This window comes from Anguilla anguilla, chromosome 10 (assembly GCF_013347855.1).
Source record: "Anguilla anguilla isolate fAngAng1 chromosome 10, fAngAng1.pri, whole genome shotgun sequence".
In the NCBI taxonomy this organism is placed as follows: Eukaryota; Metazoa; Chordata; class Actinopteri; order Anguilliformes; family Anguillidae; genus Anguilla; species Anguilla anguilla.
This window is the reverse complement of record NC_049210.1, coordinates 25,708,759-25,736,203: the sequence shown is the minus strand read 5'-3', so window position 1 is coordinate 25,736,203 and position 27,445 is coordinate 25,708,759. Positions and strand designations below refer to the sequence as shown.

The 27,445-nt window shown below is 38.7% G+C and overlaps 1 protein-coding gene across 4 annotated transcripts; it reads right to left on the bottom strand.

Moving 5' to 3' along the window:
* Positions 1–1,668: 1,668 nt before the first annotated feature.
* Positions 1,669–6,393, bottom strand: mymk (myomaker, myoblast fusion factor). 4 transcript variants are annotated; one of them, XM_035380044.1, is made up of 7 exons: positions 6,274–6,393; positions 5,510–5,674; positions 4,794–4,908; positions 4,437–4,585; positions 4,170–4,286; positions 2,967–3,107; positions 1,669–2,752 (listed from the first exon to the last, which is right to left on the bottom strand). In XM_035380044.1, the coding sequence occupies exons 1-7, from the start codon at positions 6,331–6,333 to the stop codon at positions 2,630–2,632; spliced, it is 870 nt and encodes a 289-aa protein (XP_035235935.1). In that variant the 5' UTR covers positions 6,334–6,393; the 3' UTR covers positions 1,669–2,629. The 4 variants fall into 4 exon arrangements, with proteins under 4 accessions (XP_035235935.1, XP_035235936.1, XP_035235937.1 ...); XM_035380045.1 differs by having other exon boundaries at positions 4,227–4,286; XM_035380046.1 differs by having other exon boundaries at positions 5,510–5,645; positions 6,274–6,359.
* Between the last annotated feature and the right edge of the window lie 21,052 nt (positions 6,394–27,445).

The following is a 27,445-nucleotide window of genomic DNA, read 5'->3' as shown; positions in this document are numbered from 1 at the left end:
CTGTTGACTCAGGGCTTTGCCAACACTAATGCTAATTACAAATTATTTGCACAAAATAAGGCATTGCGTTGACACTTAGAAGGTTCTGGGACAGAGACAAAAAAATTGTTACAAACTTGTTTCAAAAAACTTTGTTGATGTAGAAAGAGTCTCTTCCTATGAACAAGTTTACACTACGCACTGTGAAAGACTGATGAGGAGACTATTAAAAAACGGACCTAACTGAAATTTAATCACAAAGTTTAAATCTTTCGATTTATATTTCATTTGAGCTCATTTTTTTGGCACTGCTGCAAACTATTTTATTGTTATATTTAGGATATGATAATGTATGGATATGAAGGCTCTATCAACTTCTTGTTGAGGGATGAAGGGTGAGATCAGAAAATTGCTTTTGGAAAAACTGATGTCCCTACACATCACACATAGATTAGTCTCCAACAATAAAAATCTGGTTCATGAGAAGGAGAATCACAAATTTCTTACCTCATACAGATGCACAAAGCTAAAACATGAATGGAATTTATTTGAATCTGGTCATAGTCAGGGGCGGTTTTAGTGAATTGGAGGCCCCAGGCAAAGACCAATGTGAGGCCCTTCTCCATTTTGCTTAATGCAATCATAGCTAGTGAACAAAAACTATTTGGAGGCAGCTCTTTTCAGTTAACAAAGCCACAGAACTAAAGGACAGACCCAAATGAGAATTCTAACTAAAGAACTTCAAATGACCTTCAGTCAGTTAGAAGAAGACAATATGGCAAGAAAAAGATGATAAGTATATCATCTTTAATTCTTTCAAGACAAAAGTATAGTACATGTTTTTGATAAAGCATTTGAACATCCACTATTCTCTAGGGGTAAAGGTCCTGGTCCGAGCAGGTGTCTGGTTTGTGGTGGGCTGCTTACTGTCTGTCGGTGTCGCCTCTGACACTTTCCTCCCACACTGTAGCTGGTTCACCGCAACCAGCAGAGGCAGTAACGCGAGAAGTTGTAGTAGGTGCGGTGGGTGCACGACAGGCTGAGGCAGCAGGGTGCTAACGTTAGCTAGCTCAGCTTCTTCAGCTAACGTTACACCTGTTGTAACGTCAGCTAGAGCGAGAGTACCTATTATCAACCAACTTCGTTCGACAGACAGGAAAACGTAAACTGATTTGCAACTATATATGAAAAAATAGGCGAAATATCGGTAACAACCTGTACCTAGTTATGTAGGAAAAATGTCCCCGTTGTCCTCCAGTAATTATTTTTTTTAAGTACTTTTGCAATTTTTTTATGTGCCGGCAAATAATTCAGAGGTGGTCCAGCGCTAGATTTTGGTTGCTAAGTGGACGTGTATCGACCACCCCATATAAATGAATGGAACTTGACATTAATTTGCGAGCATACTGTATAAGTGTCCTGTCTTGCGTATTTGAGGTTAATATGAGAAAGGGTGGTCGCTATATCAGCATGTCTAGGGATCCGTACATATTCACTGTTGTAACCCAAGTCGCAGGATGCAAAATAGCTGTTAATTCCGAGCGAGTTGCTTGTCTTAAAGTTGATATAGTAAATAAGGCTGTATTACTATATCAAAAACTAACTAAATGTATATGAAGTTGGTTTTTTACATTTAGACAATTTATTATGTGTATTTTTTACAGGACTTACATTTAAATAGGTAACAATGTCCAGTTCTCTCTAATAAATACGAAGTAAATACACTATGGTTAGGGTGGTCGATAATAGGTGCTCTCACTCTACTTGTTGCTCGTCCGTCGTGGAGTCTCTGGCTGTTTTATTAAAGAATTTCGTCAGTTTAGGCAAACTTTCCTTAAACTGGGCATCTTCCTTCTTCCTCTTTCTCTTCTCAAATCCACTTTTAAAACGCTTTATGGTAACAAAGATCGTGACTCTCTGTCTCTGATGGCAACTCGAATTTCTACGTCATTGATTAGGCACAAATGCAGGAAAACCAAGGTGGAACAGTTCATTATATGTGAAATTTAGGTGATAATAAATATTGGCAAATGCAGATATCTAATTGGATAGGCCCACATTTACATGTAGACAGATTTATTTTTATCTATTACAGATTCGTTTGGAGTGACAAGAAAAGAAAAATGTTTTATAAATAAATTTAAAAAAAGGAAACCAATTCATGAGGCCCCTTCGGTGGACGAGGCCCCAAGCAATTGCCTACCTATGGCCTATGGTAAAACCGCCTATGGTCATAGTGGTTATTGGTCAAATTTCCATTTTTTATCAAATTACCAATATAAATTATTTTATGCACCTGGAGACAAAGTACTTTAATGGAATTTTCAGAGGTGCAGCTAAAAGCCTAATTTATTTCTCAGGGAGAACACCACTAAGTGGTCCCTTTTATATGAAGTACATATAAAAAGATAGTTAATTCATTCATCACGAATGTCAGTCAGTTTTACAACCTTTTTCACAATTTAAGATTTTTACCAATGTTATGTTTTAGAAACGTTGGTGTCCCCATGTTTTAAATCTCGATTTTTGTATCGGTTCTCTCAATACTATAAGGTAGGCCTTTTCTATCATATATTCACATTACCCAATCTTCTTACTCTGAGCTTTCTTGAAACCTACTGCCTGTTTCCCCTTCATCAGATTATTTCTTTTAATTAGCAGGTGCATGGTGTTGATGAAATGGGAGGCCAGGGTTACAGGCTCGCAGTAAGGGCCTTTGGAAGTGGCATGCCTGGGTGGTCCAAGTCTTTTCCTTCACAGCAAGGCTGGGCACCTAACATCAAAAAAGACAATTTTCATTTCTGTAGGGTAGCGTTTGTTAACAGTTTTGTTCTATGGGATTTAATTTTTTTCCTTCTGTGTGCAATGTTTGTAAGAAGAAATTTTTTACATGTGTTAGCCCTTGCACATATGTTTCTACAGGGAAAAGTCCCCACATCCCAGAAAGAGGATCAACCCTACAATTCCATTCAAAAAAGGCATCATACACAGCAGCAAAGGGTGTAGCAGTTGAGTTTTGCAGCTTTTCCCCCTGTCACCCCATGTCGGTTTTTCTTAGGGAGGAGCATTATGAAGGACACCGCCATGGACAGGTGGTAGAAACTGTGAACGTAGGCATAGTCCCATTCCTATTGGGACAAAGGAACAGTGTCATCATTTATCATTTATGTCATGTTTAACATATAATTAAAGCAGAAAGAAGGAACAAAAATAGAGAGATTACTACAGTAGATTCCTGACTGGGAAGGGTGAAGGATAAATATGGTATTTTCATTAAAATTACTGAACATTTTACAATTCTTGCTATTTTCAGTGCTGTGGTTCCCAAATCTGTTCCTGGAAATCTTGTAGGTTTTCACTCCAACCCAACAAAGCACACCTTATTCAACAGCTGGAGATCTAATTGAGCTGCTAAAATCAGCAAAATTAGGGTTAAAATAAAAACCCACAGGACAGTATATCTACAGGAACTGTTTTATTGCATCATAAATGTTTCAAGACTAAAACTATGGAAAGGCTGGTGTAGAATGACCATTGACCTCTGGTGAGACTGTTTCCATCAGCTCACAACTACGGTCAAAACAAAGGTACTTGACTCAAAAAATAAAAAATAAATAAAATGAGAAAAAAAATCGTAAATCGTGCATAAAGGATTTTAAAATGCATGTTATATACCAGGGGTAGGCATCTCTGGTCCCCCACAGAATGTCCTAGTTTTGCTTCAACCAAACCTATAACTACATAATTGGATTCCTTTTAATTAGTTTTAATTAATCAGGTCTAATTAATGCAGGTGGCCAGGTGCAGGAAGCATTCAGCCTGTCACCATTTAGAATATTCAAGCTCAGACTTTTAAAAGTCTATAAATCTCTCGTTATCAAGTTGAGATGGAACAAAAACCAGAAATGTCACTCCTGGACCTGGGTTACCTGCCCCTGTTATACAACATAATGTATGTGGCATATTGATTTGTGGCCCATATAATTTATATGAAGGAAATGAAACAAAGCAAACCCTCCTTAGCTTGCTAGTTGGCAAACCAAATTCATGGCTGGAGAGGTTCATTTTTTTATTGCATTTGTGTCTGGAACCTGTGGTCTACACCATCTAATACACTGACATATATAATTTTAAATTTAACAAAAATATTACTTTAAATAAAAGAAAGTTATGGCAGAGGGGATTAATACCTCAAAGTAGAATCGTAACATCAAAGCAAGGGCTCCAAAGCAGCAGCCGGGTCCCACCTGCTTGGTGTAAACACTTTTTTCTGGATACAGTCCTTTCTTTTCCTTCATCTTCTGTAGCTGTAGACACACACACCGTTGTCAGAATATGTATGCACACCAATATGCACATACAGAAAAAACCAAGGCACTGAAATATAGATGGACAAGCGCAGTGATGCCCTTCTATTGCAATATGATCAAATGATCAAAGTGCCTAAATGAACAAACCCATTTTAAGGTAATCATCAGCACAGCAGTTCCAATTGGTCCAGAGTAGACACCATATCCCCATCGGTCCTGGTAGATTCTCACAGCAGTTGTCAGAACTCCAAACATAGTGAGGGTAGAACGCTTTGGTTCATCAAAGTCTCCAAGGGCTGTGAATAAACAAATACAAAATACACTCTTTACTAGAGGGCACAGGAACACAGATAGCATATATATAGTATATAGCATATTATGTCAGATAGAACACATTCCATCTGACATAATTTTCCTGGAAACCAGGAAGAATATAATTGACAGAACAAAACAGTGGTGAAATCAGAGAATATTCTTGATTGTTTTTCTAATACTTTCACAAACCTATTAGGGTGACCCAAATGGAAATTGCTGTTCCGAAGATACAGAAGTATTCAAGAATATCGTACTTCATGAAGCATACAACAGACAGTCCAGGTCCATCACATACATGGTAAATCTGGAATTAAACAGATTCATACATGCACTCAGCCCATAATAATAATACATTTGGTTTACATTCTGTTTCAGTAAATAACTAAAAGTGCTTACAATTAAGCATAAACAGCCAATGTGCTGTGCAATAATAGAACAGTATATCCTCCAGTGAACTGGCAATTCATTTTTGTCCCCTGGTCTCTTTTCTTAATATCAAGAACCTTATATTCTACTCTGCTGAAACCTACACCACAAGCGACATGTATAAAAATATAATACTTTTAAAAATTTTTTAAATTTTTTACAGCAACATGTTTTTGTCATCTAAGACACTTCTGTTGGAAATTTTAAATTTACATTTTTTTCTGCCAGGTTTCGGGTGGTTATAAAGAGAAACTATACACAAAGAGAACCAGACCTCAAGAGACTGTAAATGAATGCATTTGCAAAAACCCAGCTGAAGAGTCCACATATCTCTTAGGTAAAATTTCAGTGCCATTTTTCTTTATAGTCTAATTGTACATTTTAATACAAATGCCTACTCCTGCAGATTTAAGTTTCTCTCTCCCAGAGTCCAAAGCCTATCCACACACACACATTTATAAAGTTAATTGGGCTCTTACCACAGTGAAAAACATGGTGAAGAAGTAGACCATTGCCTCCATATGAAAGCCTCTTTTGGTTGCCACACTGACAACCAGCAGAAGCACCAAGCTGCTGATGGTTGGGAGCAATAATTTAGCAATAAATGCACCCATCCTGGAGAAACAAGGTACTGTGTGGGAAACCTGGGTAGAGAAGATCTGTTTTATGACGACAATGTCTGCTTCAAAAAAGTAAAAGTGGGGAACAAGGTTTTAAGATGGAGAAGTTTGCTAATGACACCAGCACTTTCAGTACAGAGTGAGGCAACACATGAGGAAAGCTGTGAGCAAAAGGGGGAGAAGAGAGTGTGGCTTTGGCAGCTGTCGCACAAAGCTCTTTAAAATTTAAATGCCTGTCAGAAATAGAAGAACCAGCATAGCACCATGTGGTCATGCAGCAGCTGCTAGCAAGGAACAAGAGGAGAACCATTGCTAAATTCACCCTTCCCCTGAAGCTGTTTAGTTTTAAGGTGACCCATAATTCACTGAACTATAAACCCAGCACAATCGCTACTCGCATTTCTTCATTGCTTCATCAGACACATACCACATTGCTTCATTTAGGACATAGGAATAAATTATTTTAAAACAACAGCACAAACATTTTATGTAGTTTTATATGCAATCCTCATATAGTTAACATTTCTGAGACGTGGTTGACTTGTGGTTCATGACTGAAGCCAGATGAAGCTTTCACTTAAAAACAGAAAATAAATGTGTACGTTAAAGCTCTATCTCATTACCTTCACTGATGCTGTTATCTCTGTGGAGGAGCAAGACGTTATGATTGCAGTTAGAAGCATTTCTACAGGCAACTGTTGCCCCACCTCCACCCAGTTGTTGTATCTGCCTGTAGAACTCACAGAAGCACAAAGGGTGTAGTGTGAGAGGGGGCTTTGCTTTTGCCTGGTAGGAGCAAAGAGAGTAGGAGAATATAATTTCCTGACACTGTCCTTGGGATGATGATGAATTTGCAGGTGAAAATAAATTAAAGCTGCAGGTGTTGTTTTTTTTTTTTTTTTGGGCTACTTTTAAAATGCACCATGGGTCCAGATTACTAGCTACCTCATAATTGTGACCAGGCAAGAAGGCACTGTCTGAACACCAGCTAAATATATTAAACTTTAAGTTATCCAAACACAAAATAAGCTCACAAGATTTTGATTCAATCAAACACCAATAATTTAGTAGTTTTCCTGCATACCATGAATTTTAATGGTGGATCAGATTTGCCATAATAACATATACACAGAAATAAATAAATTAATAAGTACGAATAATTAGTTATTGACCAAGGAAAAATAAAAAGTAAAAAGTACCCTTTTTAATATATTCTGTATAATGTATTTCTGTATTTATTCCATATTTACTCACATCTTTTCTCACATTCATTCATCTATTATTATTTTTTTTTACCTATGTTTTGACCATTTGGCTGTGAACTGGGGATCTTGTACTGTATTTCTATTACACCAATCTTCAAATCTTGAAGGAATTTTGCCTTCAGTCTTGAAATGCAAGTTCAGTTGGATTCAGGTCAAACGATTGACTTAGCCACTCAAGAACATTCCACTTTTCGGCCTTGAAAAAAAAAAAAATCAATTTTTCAGCCCTGCGTGGAGGTCAGAACAGTTGAGACCCTGACCCACTTCAAGCGACAACTGAAGACTCACCTCTTCAGGCTGCACCTCACCCCATCCCTCACTACCTCCCTGTAATCTCTAAATTGACTGTAAGCTGAGGTTTGTAACTAGGTAGCTGTTTTGTAGGTGACTTAGTTAATGCACTCGTCTTAACTACTGCTTGTATTTTTGCATAGACTGCGTTGTTGCTGTTCTTGTTTGTGTTAGTGTTAATTAGTTTAACCTACAGGGTCCAAGTTGAACTATGCGGTTGTTCCCTGCACTTGGAACGGTACTTCTCTCTAGGGTTTTCGACACACTTTTTCCTGGTTATGGTTATACACTTGTTGTACATCACTCTGGATAAGAGCGTCTGCCAAATGCGTGTAATGTAATGTAATGTGAAACACAGATAAGATGTTTAGGTACAATTCAGAATTCATCCTACTGCTACCGTCAGCAGTAACAACATCAATAAAGAGAAATGAGAAAGTTCCAGTAGCACCCATGCATGCCCAAGCCATTACACTATCTCCACCATGTTTCACAGATGGAGAGGGGGTGGGGGTTGTTTGCTATTGCTGAGCTCACCAGTGCATTTTTGCTTCATAACAATTTACCAAACTGTGAATTTTGTCACACCCAATGTTTTGGCTCTGTCTTATTCTGGTTTATTCAGATTTTTCTTATTTGGACTTATTTGGTCCTCATGTTGAGAGACAACAGCAACAGACTTCAAATGCAAAGTAAATAGAATCAGCTCTGTGTAACCCTGGGAACAGAATAAGCACCTGGCTAAGGCTGCACTAGGTTTTCGGAAGTAATCATTTCAACGTAAAGCTCACGCTGTAAGCTTAGTAGCTGCTAGTTGGTTTACAACTAGGCAGCTTTTAAATATGGTTGCACTATGTGTCCTTAACACAAAACCTATTAGGGCGTAAGCTCTTCATAAAATAAAATGTAAAGTCGCAGAAAATTATACTGATGTTGTGATCCAAGTGTGTTAGTGTATTTTTTTGAAGGTGACTGTGGCTGAGTTTAAATGCGCTATGCAACATTTATGTGGGTCTGTTGGGGGAACAAATCTTGGTCTCAGCGTGCAGACTATTATGGCACGTGCAGAGTGCACAACTTTAGAAATTGCTGTACTGCTAACATTACACAGCATTCTTTCTTGTATTCTGTTGTCTTGTCGACATAGCGATGCACACATTACACGATCAAAATGCAGGTGAGGTTCACCAAATTACAAGATCCGTCACGCCGAGGATCCAAAAACTCCAATGTCTCTGGAAAACAAGCCAGAGGTGACTGTTTATTTATTTTTTTGTGCTCATTTGTGCTGAAAAGCAGAATAGGACAAAACATAGTACATGGAGGAGACAATGGGTGGTTGGGGAGATCCAGGCAGCAAGGATCGTCTGTTCAGAGAGAGTTGGAGGTTAAAAAAAAGCCTCGTAGGGGTGGCGATCTTGATAAAAGGCTTCTCCAACGTGAAACCTTCAGGATCTATTTCCTCAATACCATGTCCCTCAATGGTCTAAATGAGGAACTTGATATAAAACTTTTTTTGTGATTTTCTTTTTCTTTTTTGCCCTTTTTTCCAGTAGCCTAACCTAGCCTCTTAGTGATCCCTAGTGGTCGGCAAGCCGGCGTGCCGAGATTGCTGAACTCAGACATTCAGTGCTACTGCAACCAAAGTACGAGTTAAAAATAGAAACGCGTTGTTTTAGTTTTATTAGCAGACGATACACGACAACTATGCCAAATACGGAGTTTCGCAGCGCCACCATTGTCGCTCTGGTCGTTCATTTAAAGGGGAATTGCACTTTACAACACTTCTGCTTCTGATGACTGATATTGTTCTTCTAATGAATGTGTCACCCTTCATTTTTCAATTAGTTACTTCATTTAAATGTTCTAACGTTAGAAACAAAGACCTATATTTTAGCGCAAGCCCACATAGTAGTACGGTTTCCGGTTTTTCTCTCTTCGATTCGTGTTGCGGCAAATCGAGAAGCGAGAAGCATAGAAACTCGAACAAACTAATGTCTGCTAGCTTTTGTTGATGCAGATTGGTGTAATAATTAGGTGCAATAATTGAGGTGCATGCACCCGGCTGTTATAATTGGCCCCTGGTTAAACTTGACTTGATAGTTTTACCATGCGATGGCAACTTTGTGCCAGACAGGCTGGAATGTAATCAGACACCCAAACATAACAGCCGAAGGAAGTTCGCTAAACGAGGACAGAAAGCTGGCAGTATAGGCCTACTCAGTAAGAAGAAAGAACTTCAGGAATTGAGAACCACCGGCGAACATGTCCACGAGATACCGACAAGAGTCTTCGTGGACATGTCGCCGGTGAGACATGTTCGTGGACATGTTAGCTTACTGAGTATACTGCCAGCTTTTAAACCGGCAGTATAGCCTACTCAGTAAGAAGCAAAGAACTTCAAGATTGAGAACCCACGGCGAACATGTCCACGACACTGTTGTCGGTATACTCTGAGAACACCGCACCGTTTAAAGTCCACTCCATGCCGCTGGGGCAGTGAATAATTACAAATAATTACGAGGCAGCTATTAACCAGGCTGGAATCTCAACCAGACCCGTCTCGCGGCTATGCCATGGTTGTATAACGAGAAGGGTTACGCGGAGATCACAACACAAAACAAGAAGTTTAAAGTGGCTTTAGTTTATGTAGCTATGCAAAAGAAGAAAAAAAAAAGGCGAAGAAGATGGTACGTTTGCACCTCTAAATCAGAGCAGGACGGAGATTGTAGAGTTTTGTCTGTACAGTTCGGCAAATGCGAGTTTAGACGAGGAGAGGTCCACTTTCTCTTATTTCCGAATGTGTGCTAGGCGTTTTGATGACTTGCTGAAACGAGTAGCACCATTCATCAAACATGCGGGAACTCACAGAATTCCCATCTCTACAGAAGAGAGATTGGCGTTGACTGTCCGTACATTAGAATGTGAATTCAGCCTTCTGAACTCAACCGTGACGTAACCAACTATGTGATATTTGGACCAATAGCTGAGAGGGGGAGGTTGGAGAACAAGAAATAACTTTTTGAAAAGTTCTCCCTGGAGGCTGTCGCACACTGCACCGTAGGAACACACAACACCGCGTCTTTTTGTTCGTCAGTTGTTCTGATTGCTTCGTTTTGCTCAAAAGTTCTACTTCGTACGAAGTATACTGCCTACTTTAGGGTATGCAGGCGACTACTTTGAAGGCACCGACTACGGAGGCGACCTTCTGAAGCCTGGGAGCTGTACCCACCGTTTTTCCCCCTCGTTGGTCAAACCGCTCGAGGTAGATACTATGCGGGCTGGCTAACGCTATCGCGTCTGTCTGTGATAGATAGGATGTCTACGACTAGTTGCCGTTTGTCCCGGGAATAGCTTGTGGTTCCTCAATCTCGGTCCGCTCCTGACTCGCTCTCGCACGATCAGCCTGAAAATTAGCCAGCTCTTCTTCTGTGTATTCCGGCTCGAATCGATAGGGCACAACAATCCCATGATCAAAAACAAAATCTCCTTCGTCCTCAGACATTTTTGGTTTCGCTAGCTAGTAGTCATACAACACTATTTCTACGACTAACCTAATGCTACTGTCTGCAGGTACGCCCGCATCAGAAGTCGCGCAATGATATGCATCCTCGAGTTCAACACTAAACAGCCTGGGTCTACTTCCTGCATTTGTAAACGAAAACAACAAAACAGCGTAAAATATTAACATAATGAAATAACTAATCGAAAAATGAAGGGCGACTCATTCATTAGGACAATATCAGTCATGAGAATCAGAAGTGTTATAAAGTGCAATTCCCCTTTAACTCCCACCCTCTCCCTGCAGTCTCATCTGCAACTGCAGCTACACACCCCACCCATGACATAATGGACAATATTGTCTTGGGCATTCATAAAAATGTTCTTTCACCACTCAAAAATCGTATTCCTTCATAGCAACAAGATAAACCCGACATTACCCCTAAGATATGCCAATACAGCAGTGAAAACGCAGCTCACCGAATAACAAAATAAATGAGACGAAAAGTTTTTAAAAAATGATACCATGTCATTCTACAGTCAATATCTGGGACTAAATATTGAATAAATATACAGTCTTACCATTGGTTTTACGCATAGAGATGTCCCTTTTGAGAGTGGTCATATATTGTCTTGGACAATCCATTTGTGAAATATATGCGCATTTGTGATGCCTGGGTACCTTCCAAAATAGCTATGCGTAATACCACACGTGTTGTTTACGGCGTTTTCAGTACAGTCTTGCTTGATTGAGAATGCATTTATTCAGTAGGTAAGAGTGTAAGCTTTCTAACGATGTATAACATGTCTAATTTTGCTTTTGGAATAGCGTTTTATAGGTCAGCACAACCGAAGATGTTCTTATCATTGCATTCACTTACGCATTCACTCTGTGGTAGCAGTAAAAGACGCTGCACCTAACAAAACGTTGTCAACGACTTGGAAAATACTATGATTATTGAGGACTTCTGGGCATAGCCAAGCCATATGTTTGCTGATATCGTTTTCTGGATAAAAACAGAAGCAGATTGAACTGTTTGATTTACTGTCGCTGTCTTTATCTACTGAATACAGATAAAATTTAATCATTGCTATGTAAGTATTACTGCTCAAAATATTTCAGTTATATACGTTATTTTGAAATTGAGTGTCTTTAAATAGGTCAGTGGTATTATATAATGTGGATATTTCACACTGTAATGTAAGCATTAGTTAGTAGTGTAATAGTTTTTGTGACACATGCAACAGTGATGACTGAGAGTTGGAACATTGCCAAAATGTGGTGGATGGTTGAAAATTGTTTGCATGTTGTCCCATCCTCATATGAGAGTACAGAGTATAGAAATACATACAAGAGTTAATTATTACACGTTTAGGTACTGTACAGCATTGTGTGACAATATTTTTTGCATTATTTTAAAATAGGACAATGTTTCATCTTAAACCTTCATAAGGGGCTCATTTATATGCTTTACAATGGACAAAAAACATTATATTCCTTTTTGGAGATATTTTGGATATGTTTCTGGACCCCTAGCTATTTTAGACCACTGTACTGATGGAAAGCTTGCAATTCCCACTTGAAAATGATGCAACAGTGATTTTCTTGAGTAAAAACAGTTGATTTGTATTGAAATACATTAATTTGTTGTGATTTACGGCAATGCATAATTTAGACATTTTGGATAGATTTGGAGATGCTGGGTACACTGCTTAGTTTTTGCTTCATACATCTATAGTAGTTCTACATATCCACCCATAGATTTTATGAACTTGTGGTCAAGAAGTTTTTGACCTAGCACATGTATAGTTTAACCTCCTGTATATATGCAATCTCTCAGTATTTCATTGCGAACTTAAAAAGTGCAAATTTATTTTTGTTTTTTTGTCAAAACAATTGCATTTGTGGCACTTTATTTCTTCCAAAATTATGAATATAAACGAATCTGCGTTAGTATTGTAAATTGTACAAATGTCTTGCTTCTTTTAAGCCATTTTTCAAGTCTTTGTGGTGTTCACATCTGCAGTTATAAAGCTTTAAATAGGGTACCCCCTAAATGGGCAAGGATTGGCAAGATTTGGCTTGTGCCTTAAGAGGTTAACCTGCTGTACATATGCAATCTCCCAGTATTTTATTGCAAACTAAAAAAGAGCAAATTCATTTTAGATTTTTTGCCTAGACAATTGCATTTGTGGCACTTTACTTTGAATTATTATAAATATAAAGTAATCTAAGCTGGTATTGTAAATGTTACAAATGTCTTGCTTCATTTGAGCCATGTTTCTCTGTGGTGTCTCTGTGGTGTTCACATCTGGAGTTATAAAGCTTTAAATAGGGTACCCCCTAAATGGGCAAGGATTGGCCAGATTTGTCATGTGCGCTAAGGGATTAAGAAAGCAGCCTTCTGAGTACCTTTGCATAATCATATCGGTGCAAAATCCACATAGAAAAGGTCTATTTTAATTCCAGCTAAAAAATTCACTATATCGGCCGCCTTATCGGTAATCGGTGAATTTTTCCCCTCTAAAAAGGTATCGGTATCGGTCTCAAAAATCCCATATTGGTCGGGCTCTAGACCGGGCTGACAATATTTTATGGAGTTAGACAGATGAGGAGAGGACGACAGGATTGATTTACTGTCTCTGTCTCTATCTACTGAACACAGATCACATTTCATCATCGCTATGCAAGTATTACTGCTCAAAATATTTCTGTTACATATGTTATTTGGGTGTCTTTAAATAGGTTAGTTGTGTTGTAATGAGGATATTTCACACTAATGTAAGCGTTCGTTAGTAGCTTAGTAATTTTTGTGTTTCATGCACCAGATATGACGTGAAAGTTGGAACATGGCTTGGAGAAGGGGATGGGAATGAATATAATATACATAGATACAAACTTATTAGGAAGGGTGTACCACCAGCTTCAGACAGTAGTGTGAATGATCCTAACAGAATTTGCAGCATAGAGGTAGTGGAGCCACAAGTGATCATTCCATAGTTAGTTTTGATATATTTTGGCAAATTAAGAGGACATCCTCTAAGGCTAAGACAATTTAAAGTAATTTAGACTGGGTGCAACATATTGATTGCAAGACTGTCAATGAAAAGAGTAAAGATAGCCTAAATAGCCTACCTACTCAATCAGGCAATAATCGACTACCATTTAAGGTATGTGGTGGCATTCTGGTTAAGTCACACAATTCTACCATTTCCATCTGTAGTTGCTTCTTAAAAAAAGGAAAACAGGTGATTGTGGATAGGTGGTGTGGTTAGGGCACCATCTGCAGTTTAGCTGACCTGTAACCAGGTCAAGGCAATTACAGTGATTGGTAACGTTTATCTGTTCTGCCTGCAGTGTGACTCGGGAATGACAGACGCATGCTGGAGATATGTGAGGTCCAATCCTTTCACCTGCCGTGTGTGTTTTGTTTGTTTGCCTGTTTGGTGGAAGTACACAATAAAGCTTGTGCATCTCAGACTTGCAGACTGTGTGGGTTCTGGGGAGAGGAACATCTGAACGCGGTACACTGATGTAACAGTCTCCATACAGAGCTACTGATGCACATTCAAGGTCAATCAAGTAACTCCAAAATAGTATTTGAATTGATCAGAATTTGAAATAATAAAAAGAAATATATAGAGGCTTTGGAAAAGGTAGAAGGGCAACCAAATTGAATCCTGGTATGAAAGATAAAAGCTATGAGGAAAGACTGAAGATGCTTAATCTCTTCAAGCTTAGTAAAAGGAGACTCAGGGGTGATTTGATTGAGGCTTTTAAATTAATAGAGGGGATCCACAAAGTGAACTACAAGAGATTCTTCAGGTTGAGTTCTGTTAACATAACATAACATAACATAACATAACATAACATAACATAACATAACGTAAGACGAGAACAGGCCATTCAGTCCAACACTGCTCGTCTATTCCTACCACTAAACTGTACTTAATGTTTAGTTTACCTAAAAGCTAGATAGTATCTAACACTGTATCAAGCCGGGCCTTGAATACCCCCAGTGTTTCTGCCTCCACTAAATGTCCAGGCAAGCTATTCCACACATTGACCACTCTCTGTGTGAAAAAATATTTCCTGTTTGTGTGAAATTTACCCTTTGCCACTGTCCATTTATGCCCCCTCGTTCTGCTAACCAAACTCAACTTGAATAATTCCCTGTAGTTCACTTTGTTAATCCCTTTAATAAATTTAAAAGCCTCAATCAAACCTCCCCTAAGTCTCCTTTTACTAAGCTTGAAAAGTCCAAGCATTTCAAGCCTTTCCTCATAACACTTATCTTTTATACCCGGAATCAATCTGGTTGCCCGTCTTTGGACCTTTCCAGCGCTTCTATATCTTTCTTGTAGTACGGTCCCCAGAACTGCACACAATACTCTTAAGTGTGGTCTGACAAGGGTATTGTATAGGGTGAGTATGATCTCCTTAGATTTATACTCAATACTCCTGGCTATGTATCCCAGCATCCCGTTGGCTTTTTTTTTTTACTGCTACATCACATTGACCAGACCCCGATAGGCTTTGATCAACTATTACTCCCAAGTCTTTTTCTACATGTGCACATTCTAATTTTGTACCACCCATAAAGTAATCCTGCCCTATGTTTTTATTCCCCACATGCAGAACTTTACATTTAGTTATATTGAATTTCATTTGCCAGGTTTCTGGCCACTTCTGGATTCTGTTCAAATTTTCTTGGATTACTTTAGTAGATTCCAAACTGTTGGCTAAACCTTCCAGTTTTCATCTGCAAATTTAATTAGTGTACTTTCTATGTCCATGTCCAGGTCATTTATGTAAATGAGGAAGAGCAGTGGACCCAGCACCGATCCCTATGGAACTCCACTTCCCACAATACCCTGCTCAGATAAGATCCCTCCTACTACTACCCTTTTTGTTCTATCATTACATTACATTTTACTATCCCGTAACCAGTCCTGAACCCACTCTGAAATGCCTCCTGTAATTCCTACTGTCCTCATTTTGATAATGAGTTTGTCATGTGGTACCTTATCAAATGCTTTTTGGAAATCTAAGTATATAATATTATAAGCCCTGCTCCCATCCAGACATTTGGTAGCTTCCTCAAAGAATGTCAAAAGGTTTGTCAGGCATGACCTTCTCTTGAAAAAACCATGTTGGTTATCCCTTAGGATGTTATTATTTTCAAAAAATAATTCTACTTTTGTCTCTAATGATAGATTCAAGTATTTTACATGTGAGGCAAACGGACAGACCTGTAGTTTCCTGGATCAGTACGGTCCCCTTTCCTATATATTGGTATTACAGTACCCTGTTTCCAGTCATTCTGAAAGCTCCCGCGGTTTTACTATTTAAACTGTTATACTGTTTTTAATGGGTTTTTTTTAACTGTTTTATTCTATTTTATATCGTTCTTATAGTTTTATTTTCTTGCAGTGTGTGGTGTGGGGATGGCTGGTTTAAGCAGCCACACCTGCCCTGGGTCAAGCTAATTAGACCTGGCCAATTGGATAATTGGTTAAGAATTAGATAATTGGACCCAGGAACAGGAGTGGCTGCACCTGTGCGTAGTGAGGTAATCACTGCGCACAGGTTAAATCTGCCATCCCCACTCACACGGGGAGCTCTCTGTCATGACAGGGTTTAAGATCTGCTCACTTGGCTGTACCATCTTGCCAAACCCTCGTGAATAAATGTGGACTATTTGAACATCATCTCCCTGTGTCTCTGTGCTGGAGGGCCCCAAGGAAAGCCACTTCGGTCGCCTGTGGCAGGCGTGTTTGCCACACAGTGTTTTATTGTTTTACTGTTTTATATTTTATATGTCTGCTCTCGCTGGATTCATCAATTTCTGGAACATCAGTTCAAATCTCCATTATAACCGTAAGATCTGCTGACATTATACCACTGTGCAGTTGTTTTTACAAAGCCAGTGTGTAAAGACGGTATAAAATAATAAACGGATCTGTTTATTCGGTTACCATGCAGTATGCCGTGTCTGGATACAACTTTTTAAAGATAAAAAAATAAATTAAAAAAATCAGCTGCAGGCTCGAGTTGCGGAGACCCCGGGATAGTGGTGGGGTGAAGCTGACACCTGTGTAAATCGAGGCCGCCGCTGGCTTGCTACCTGAGAGCCGCAGCTAGTTTCTCCTTTTGAGCCCTTGGATTTTTACTTGGATTTTATTTGGATTTTCTTGGTTCTTACTTGGTTTTATTGAATTTTACTTACGATCAGAGTCACCGGATATATAATCTTAACAGGGTAAATAGCACTCTTACCCACTATGTCTCCACTCACCTCTCCGCCGGCTTGTGAGGGGAGTCGCCATCGGGATCAGAAAATCGCCGAATTGGATGGAAGAATATCAGTGCTTCACCAGATAAAGGATGACAAGCTCCTCCTCGACTCGATGATTGCCCCGGGCCCTGCAACTTCCACCACTGCTGGAGAACTGGATAGCACTGTGCCTTGGCTTCCATTTAATTTCACTGCTCCATGTCCTGAGGCTGCCCCTATCCAGTCCCACGACTTGTGGTCCCACCTGGGCGCTAGACCGAAAGTTTCAACTATCTCAACTCCCAGCCAAGCGATGACCTGGTCTGTTGTCTCTGGGGGAAAGCGTAGTGGTAAGCGCCTCTCTCGCCCATCTTCACCAAAACACATCCCACTGGCAAACAGATTTAACATCTTGGACTTGCAGGATTTCCCCTGTTTGGGTGGCCAGACTCAACGTTCCTTTCCTTCCGCTCCTGGGGCTAATCTGTCTGTAGCCAGGCTATCTCCATCGTCTACAGTTTATCGCTCCGAGCTGTCAAAAGCCACCCGGTCTCTAGCCCAGTGTTGCCCACCGCTCATGTTCTGAGCCGCTAGCCCGACGACCTGATCACAAAGCTAGGGATACGGATAGTTCCCGGGGTCCATCCCCATCGTGGGAACCTAGGTCTCAATCCTCGCCTCCTCCAACGCTCATTACCGATGACTCTATTACCTGGGACATTAAGTCGAAGTCGGCAATGAGTCTCTGTTATCCAGGCGCTAAAGTCGCCAATTTGTTGTTTGAGCCCCCCACTTGCTGACACAGAATCCCACGATTAAAAAACGTCTTCGTACATGTTGGCACAAATGATATCCCCCGGCAACAATCCAAGCTACTTAAACAGGATTTTATGGATCTTTTTAATTTTTTAAAGAGCAGTGGGAAATATATTTTTATATCCGGTCCCATCCCCACAGTGGGTCGCGGGATTGGGCGTTTTAGTAGACTTCTTAGCCTCAACGCTTGGCTTCAGACGCAATGTGAGGCACAAAACTTAGGTTTTATTGATAATTTTAATTGGCTCCAGTATAGGTGTTTTCATATCCGGTTTTCATGTAAGTCTACGGTACAAATGCGGTCAAAATACAAAGTGAATTATTTTTTATCACAAGAACAAATAGTCACAATATGTGTATTTTATTTGTCTTTGACTGTCCATGGGCCGATTTCATGATTTATTGTGTCATTTGGGCGCTGTTATAATATTTGTTGTGGACCAATGAGGTACAGTTTGAGTCACTTCCTGATTACTGCGGAGGACTAAGCTACAGTAGGGGCTACAGTCTATGGCCACTGGGGTGGGAGGTGGCGCCTCTTGGCCTTGACATTGCGGTGGTCCACCACGGTCCACCTGTGCGAAGTCAGAAAATGCAGGCATCCCATTTCGTAGTGATTTCATTATGGTGTGTGCTATTTACAGCTGCACTGATTGACCATAAAATAATCCTCCTCTGAAGTTTTTTCGGTATTTCCGTATTTTTCCGGTATTTTTCATTTTTACTATTTCCTTTAGCCTACTTAACCAAATAATTAGTTGGCAGAAAGCGTAATCAGCTTCCTATATTTGGTAGTCCAGTAGCCTATGCTAAAACAGTTCGCAACTTCGGCTACCAAGCCATTTGACTAACTAGCTAACCTTAACCGGCAAACATTCAATCTGTCAGACGTGTTTGACGGCTTGTCAGTCATGTAGCTACATTCCGTAAATGTCTACCTGGGCCATGCTTCACGCATGTGACAAAGCTACTATAATCTCGATTTTGGGATAAACACTTTTTCAGTTTCACGAAGCGAATTAAGAGTCTCAAGGTTCATTTGCTGAATAACATACAACACACGATGAAATCACACACAGAATTTAACGAAATTAACCATCTTGGCATTTAGAAAGGAACATGTTTTTAGCATTTAAGAGACCGACAAGCTAGGCATTTAAGACAGTGGTTCTCAGAATCGGTCCTGGGGGCTCCTTGCGTATATTGGCTTTTCTCTTTTTTTCTCTTTAGCCTAATAATAATTAGAAATTCAATGTAGGCTACATTATTTTTGTCAAATGGACTGCATTTATATAGCTCTTTTCTCCAAAGCGCTTTACAATTGATGCCTCTCATTCACCAGAGCAGTTAGGGGTTAGGTGTCTTGCTCAGGGACACTTCGACACGCCCAGGGCGGGGATCGAACCGGCAACCCTCCGACTGCCAGACAACCGCTCTTACCTCCTGAGCTATGTCGCCCCCGCTTGTCTTCATGCACCAGGTGGAAAACTTGCTGTACAAAGTGCGTTGTCATATTTACACGCCTGCAGATCAGTTATTAAAATACTTGGTAGATTTGTTAATCACCGCTGACAGTGTTAATTTTTATTCGGTAGAAAGTGACTTGCGAACGATCGGTCAGCTAGTGTCACCCAGCAAGTGAACACCACAAACGGCGATAGAGTAGCTAGTAGCAGTTACTGGCTCATTAACTGACTGTCGCGAAAAGCTACGATGATAACTTGCTCGGTTAACAGCAGGTCTACCAGACAGTTATACGAAAATTAGCCTAGTCAAATCACCAGTAGCCTACACATCTCTGATTGATTGTCCATCAGTGTAGTCGATGTTCTTCCCCTGTGGTTCATATTGCTAATGCGTGAGCTAACCACAGATAGCCTACCTAGCTCACTGGCAAGCTGATATGCTAGCTAAGCATATTCGTTTTGCTGAGAAACATAAATTGAAGATAACTGAACATAATTGTATTTTTAATGTCATACATATAACGTGATTACATGACACAGTACAGTCACGGATGGAAATTAAACTCCATAAACATCTGATAATATATTTTAAAACATAACGGCAAACAGTCAGCTAGCCTCAAGTTCGTTCTTCAATCGTTTGTTCAGGTTGATGGGCTTTTCCGCACCGGACTGTCAATCACATTGTAAAAATCACAGAGCCGCTTAACTCTATGGTTTTGGCTCCAAATCGACAACATGGCCGCGCCCGCCATTGAGCTTCAAAATGTGTTTTAGAGACCCGCGGAGAGTCAATGGGTGACGTCACAGTAGCTTTGTCAATATTTTTTACAGTCTCTGGTTTCCAATCACTATTTCAACTTCAGACACATGCTAGAGGACCACATGTAGCTGCACAAAACGTTCCAGAACCTTTCACTGTGGAATTACAGAATAAAGGCCCTCCAAATATGTTACACACCAAAACAAGATGTTGTACTCAGAAATGTATTCAAAGAAAACGGTCTGTTTCCAATCACTAATTCCACTTCTGACATATTCTAGAGGACACCAGGTAGTTGCACAAAAATTGAATTGAAACAAATTTCTGAAGACCTCTCTCCATTTTTCTCTCGTAGATGACCAAAGCGACTGGTTTAGTTTCCGGTTCGCAACCTTTGCTTCTTCTGCTCTGTTTATTACAGCCATGCGTAACGTAGCCTATACCGCCAACTTCTGACGAAACTACACTTTGCGTAGCCTAGTTTATTCGCTCCAAACCATTTGGTGGACACGCAAGTCATTGCATGCAAAGGATATGCGACCAGATATTAAAAATGATTACTTTATTCTACATTATGTTAAACTGTCCACTATTTTTTGATGCCCGAAAATGGGGGGGGGGACTATGTACAAAAGATTCTATAATTTCTAAACGGTTCATCCAATATGGATAAAAATACCCTCAAATTAAAGCTGACAGTTTGCACTTCAACCTCATCATCATTGTATCCTTTCAAACTCAAAGTACTAGAGTACAGAACCAAAATAACAAAAAATGTGTCACTGTCCAGTGAATTATGGTGCTCACTGTACGTATTAGACATCAAGTATAGGCTAATTCTTTAATGGAAAAAAGGGCTAGCTATGTCTAATTTGACAGTATCCCCATTCTATCACATCACAAAACATGAATTAGGTGATAATTCCAAAGATTGTTAAAAAAGGAGGCGGGCAAAGAAGAGTAAGCAATTTCATCTTTTAGGGCTTATTTCTTACCTGTATTTCAATGAAATTATGTTTTTGAATGTTGTGAGTCATAAAAGAGGACAACTTCTTCCATTTCGCTGGTGTATTTCATTTTTTAATATCTGGTCCCTTTATCTGGTCCCTGGTGACTTCAGGGGGATTAGGTAACAGATTAATCCAGGGCAGGTAGGTCTGGTTTGACTGAACTGTGTATGCCCTTAAACTGGCTTAGTGCGTTTGTTTGAATCTAGCCCTTTGTCTTTTTGGAATATACATACTGAAAAGGCAACAGAACAGGCAACAAAAACAGAATGACAATATGCGATCTGGGGCACCAAGAAAATGTAACACTTGACGACAGAAGGTCAAACATGTTTAAAGATGCATGAGGAATTAGTATTGCCAGGCAGGGCTTGGTGTCGAAGCTGTCACCTTCTTTAGTTTCACTGTGCCACATGACCTCACAGTATCAGGAGATCAACTGTGAGTACACAGGAGTTTACCTTAAAAATTGTGAATCCAAATCCAACACCAAAACGAGGTAACAGGTAAGGCTTGAAATCTTCTTTTTATTCAGTTCATTTTCAGCAAATATAATGGTACAGTAGCTTATATGCAATTTCTAAAATGAATTTCAACAATGAAAACATTTTTTTCATTTGATAAACCTAAAATGTATATTTCAATTTGTTACACCTATATTTATTTCTTCTTTGAAAATTTTTATGTTCATTTGAATTAAAATTTTTGGTTTATTTTAACGAACCTAAAAATTCACAACTGCAAAAACGTATAATTTTGGGGTTATCCAATGAAACATTTTTTTCAGTGTATTTATTCTGGAAGATATTTTGGAGATTCCCGTATTCTGTCTGCTTCACATTCATGAAACATTCTTTAGAACTGAATGATTTCACAGAGCCTGTTTCTAGTTTTTCTGAATTCTATAAACACATCACCTCTTTGCTCAATGTATTATTAAACAAAATGTGCTTATTAAAATACATAAATAGTAATTACGTGGAATAATAATGCAAACATCTGTTTATTGTGATAATTTCGCTCTATTTAGACTGTCTATAAAGAGAGCCCATTTAAAGCAATGCTTTACTGAAATGAGAAGCTTAATTTAATCGTTATCGGTTAGCCAGCTAGTTATAGCATTAAACATTTTTTTAATTGATACTCATTAAGACATATTCTTCCATGAACTCTTATCATGAGTAATGACTTATTTATTTTTAATAAAATACAGTTATCCAATGCCAAGCAATATACATTGCTGTTTAGTGTATTAAATCACGTTAGAGTCTAGTTTTTAAGTCAGTATGTCAAAATGTAGGAAATGAATTGTGCATATCTCTAATTTGGTTTCCAGTTCAAAATTACTTACGTTTTTGTTATTCATGTTAAAAAAAAGTGGAGGCTGTTGTTAACAAATACAATGGAGCATTGCACTTTGGGTAGCGGTCTCTGTGGCACCTGTCTCTATTTAGGGCTTCAACAGCTGCTGATGTGTTTGTATTTGTCTTTGCATCAAACTTACAGTTCTGTATAAATCTGACTAACGAGGGCAATAGCTTTTGAACAGAAAATGTTTTATTCAGCATTAAAATTAACTTCTTCATGTGATTGTCTTTGAAAAATGGAGGCAGCTGGGAAGCTAACTCTCTTTGAGTTGATTTGTCCATAGTATTGTCATAATAATATGACACGATCTTCTTGATATAAACAAACTTGTTGGCACTCTTAAACAGGATAATTCTGAAATAATTCTGAAAGTTTGGATAGTTAAAAAAGAAGCATATTATTGTGCAAAGCGTTGTTGGTCTAGATTAAGTGCAGGAGGCATGGTGTAAAGACACATGGTATACTGGCTCCAAAACAAAGGGTGCCACTTCTCAAGAGAACAATTACTTTTTTTATTTTATATTTCATTCTCTGGCAGTACTGCCATACTGTAAATAAAATATGAACTGAAACAAGGTAGCTTGTTCTGCTCAGGATACTAATGATCTCAAAGATGGCACAAGTGGCATGGAGTTTTTACCCCTTTGAACAGAGGGTATATCTGACCAATCTTCACCTATTTAGGCAATGTTCTTATTAAGGCTTTATTACTCCAGATGTGAGCAGCACGGAGACTTGGAAAATGGCATAAATGAAGCAGGACGCTTGTACAATTTACAATACTAACTAGATTATTTCTACTTAAATTAAGAATGTAAACATTATGTTATGTTATGTTAAAGATCTATGAAGCAAAAATAAGCAGTGTACCCTGGCGTCCCTTAGTATTTCCAGATCCATCCAAAATATCTAAATTGTGCATTGCTGTAAATGATAACATAACATTCACTACAAGTCAACTGTTCAGACAGATGAAACTCACTTTAGCATAATTTTCAAGTGTAAATTATTATCTCTTCATCAGTATAGGTGTTGATGATATCTAGGGGTCAAAACATCTCCAAAAATAAATAAAATGCTTTTTGTTCATTATAATTATTACATTGAAAAATAATGCAAAAACAGTGGTTACGCACTGTGGTACACATACCCAAATATGTAATAATTCATTCTTGTATGTTTTCTACACTCTTTGTACACACACACACATACACACTCATATATATAGGGATGGTATGACATTTTAAAAATATCACTATTTATGATCACTCCAGTGGAAATTTTACATTCATTAAACTCATATCTACACACAGTAAATTTGAACAAGAATTTTCCATGCTCTAAGTGACAAGTATAGCCCATGGAGATAATAATACCCCCACATTATGCACAATAAGATTACAATAAAATTATGTTCCACCATCAGCAGGCCCGGCCCGTGGCATAGGCGGTATAGGCGAATGCTAGGGGCGCCCAAATGAGGGAAGAAAATTTTTATTTATTTATTTTAACTTTTACTATTTTTTTACTAATACTATTATTTCGAAATATTACAAAAAAAGCCCACAACTACATAACTACATAGCCTATTAAATAGGCCCTATTTTCTGGGTTTCCCGCAGCATCACACCCCCCCCCCCCCCCCCCCCGCGCTCTTAGTCAGACTTACCTGATTGTGGGGAATGGCCGAGTTATCTGAACTAGTGAGTGACACTGACCATGAAACATGATACGATTAACACCAGTAGCCTAATTCAAATATATATATCATGTCAAAAAGACCAAAGCCCTCTGCTACTCAGGGAAGAAAAATAAGAAGAGGAGGAAAAACAGGAGAAAGACAGAGGTAATGTGATGAATTTATAGTTTATCTATTGCAGTAGTTACCGTTGGAGCAGAGTGCTACTAGTTTACTTTGGACGATAGTAACTTTCGCTAATTTAATAAATAGCGAAAGTTACTCCCACCTTAAATTCATTAGGGAAAGTTGGAAAGACTATTCAGGTGTTTGGGGAATAACCTACAACATAATTTTGAGAAATACATTTTTTCTTTTAAGTGTGCTGCACGAACCAAAACTGTGGTTGGTAGTTCTATTTGGACCGTTGTTATGCAAAACTCTGGTTTCTATTTGCACCGTTGTTAACCCTCCTGTTATGTTGCGGGTCAAATTGACCCTTTTTAAAGTTAGAAAACTAGGAAAAATACTTAAAATTATTTTTTCAGTATGAAACTTCTTCTACTGGCCTTAATTAGTGTAATCAACATTTTAAATGAAAATGGTTCATTTCATGTATTTGCAAACCCCCCCTGTATGGGGATTGACCCGGGAACATTTTTGCTGTACCTAAAAAATGAACAGAACAGGAGGGTTAAGCAAAATCCTCTCGTTAATTCTATGAAACCAACGATTCTATCAAGAAAAAATCTTGTTTCATACCATACAGTTAGCACCAATTTTGGTCATTTTTGTCCTTACATTATTTAAGAAAACTACATGAAACCATAACTCAATCAAATTAATCTCTCTAGCTGTCTTGCTTATTAAAATGTTGCGGTCTCGCAGCGTAGACATTGCATTTTTCCAAGACACTCTGAAACCGGGTTTGAATGCCAGTTAGCTTTATGATAGCATCGCCGTCACTTGACACCTAGCCAATATTAAAATTCTGGGTTTTAGGTCAGAATGGTCTCACAGCATGCTTGTTATCCTGGCTAGCTAGCTAGCTAACTATTGAATTATAGTAAAAACAGCGGTTACTATAAACGCAGTCGTTAACAAAGATACAGAAGATTAAAGCCGCAAGCGGCGTTGGGAGGGGTCCAAGCATTGGCACTATCGTGCCCCCTATGGAGCGATTTTAAAATGGCTTTGTCCTCATGATCATATACCTTCACCCAACATATTTACTGAATATCATGATGAACAATAGATTGGAATATGTGTCTGACGTAGTAAAAAATGGATGACTTATGGCCAAATTTGTGCTCAGGCATGCTGTCTGATGACTTAGTTGTGTCACCATGGATGTGTCCTGGCCGCTTCCTGTAAAGGCCTTTACTGTGTCGTAACACTTGGATGGGATGTCGTAACACATATATGGCCCGGCGTGTATGTACAGTTGCAGCGGTTCCATGCCACAACTAATAAAGGTGTCACACTAGTGTTGTCACGATACCAAAATTTTGACTTTGATACCAATACCAGGTTTAGAATCACGATAATTGATACTGAAACGATACTGATTCAATATTCGGTACCTAACGATACTGAAATTACCTTAATAGATCAGAAACATAATGTCCACAAGGGATGACTTCATTTTCGAATTTACGGTTTATTAAAAACCTGGTTCATTAACAACCTTTAAGTTGAAGCCTCTTTAATATGCATAGGCCTATAGTGTTACAACACTGAACAATAGAAAAATATGTTAAATATATTTCAAAAATTAAACAGTTGTAAACTAAATAATCTTTAAAACAGGTCTTTCACCTTTAAATAGATTTAAAAACAGCATATTTTAATAACAATACAGCATCTATCTATAATAAAATATTTCCAAATTGGAACACCTATTGCTACTGAAGTGAACTGAGTCAAAGCTTGCGCTGTATCAAGGAGCTGAGTGCACAAGCGCAAGTCACCTCACTTGGCAACCTTAGTTGCTACTGCCTTCTAGCGAAGATTCCGACAAATTACACTTTTCATCCTCTCAATCAGTAATGCGGGAGACAATTTTCCCTGGCTTTTACATTTGACTCAAAACTACTGAACGTCGGAATATTCTAATACCAAACCGTTTATTTTTTTATTTTTTATTTATTTTTTTTCTTAAGTACCGAGAAAGTGCTGAAGTTTTGGTATACCGTGCAACACTACGTCAGACACATATTCCAATCCATTGCTCAGCTTAGCAGAGAATGGACATTTCAGAGCACCACAGAGACAGATATAATAATAACACAGAAATACACATTTCAAAGAATAATACGACATTGAGAAAAAAACGAAAAAAAAAAAAAGACGTAATGTCAACTCGCGATTTGCGTGCTGCGCGCAACGTAGCCTACCGTTTTATTTATTTAGACATTGGCAGATAAGAGAAATTTTGGTTACGCTGACCTATAAAACACTATTCCAAAAGCAAAATCAGACATGTTATACATCGTTAGAAAGCTTATACTCTCACCTACTGAATAAATGAATTGTCAATCAAGCCAAATTGTACTAAAAAGGGCGACAACGCCGTAAGCAACAGGTGTGGTATTACGCACAGCTATTTTGGAAGGTAGCCGACATTTCGCAAACGGATTGTCCAAGACAATATATGACCACTCAGTCGCAAAAGGGACATCTGCACGCGTAAAACCAATGGTAAGATTGTATATTTATTCAATGTTTAGTCCCATATATTGACTGCAGAATGACATGGTATAATTTAAAGAAAAAACTTTGTCTCGTTTATTTCAGTGAGCAGCGTTTTCACTGCTGTATTGGCATATTTTAGGGCTAATGTCGGGTTTATCTTGTTGCTACGGAATATTACATGACATTACAGGCATTTGGCAGACGCTCTAATCCAGAGCGACGTACAACAAAGTGTATAATCATAATCAGGAACAAGTGTGTCGAAAACCCTAGAGAGAAGTACCGTTCCAAGTGCAGGGAACAACCGCATAGTTCAACTTGGACCCTTTCGGTTAAACTGATAAACACTAACACAAACAAGAACAGCAACAACGCAGTCTATGCAAAAATACAAGCAATAGTTAAGACGAGTTAAGACTAAGTCACCTACGAAACAACTACCTAGTTACAACACTACGCTTATAGTCAATTTAGAGATTAAATTGAGAATACGATTTCTCTCAGCATAATGACGGATTTAAAGAGTAAACGAACTCACCCGATATTGTCTTCAAATGGACCGTATTATTTATTTAGACATTGGCAGACTACAGCATAAATTGCGTCTTTTGTTTATATTCAATGTTAGAAATTGCAGCGAGAAACTGCAGCTGTAGACACAAGATAGT

What these genes read in the sequence shown, in the direction of transcription:
- mymk (XM_035380044.1), bottom strand. Translation starts at nt 6,333, where the DNA reads ATGCTTCTAACTGCAATCATAACGTCTTGCTCCTCCACAGAGATAACA. An exon ending in CATTTGGGTCACCCTAATAG is followed by an intron (nt 4,586 to 4,793) that starts GTTTGTGAAAGT and finishes GTTTATTCACAG; the next exon opens with CCCTTGGAGACTTTGATGAA. An exon ending in TGATGATTACCTTAAAATGG is followed by an intron (nt 4,287 to 4,436) that starts GTTTGTTCATTT and finishes GTGTGTCTACAG; the next exon opens with CTACAGAAGATGAAGGAAAA.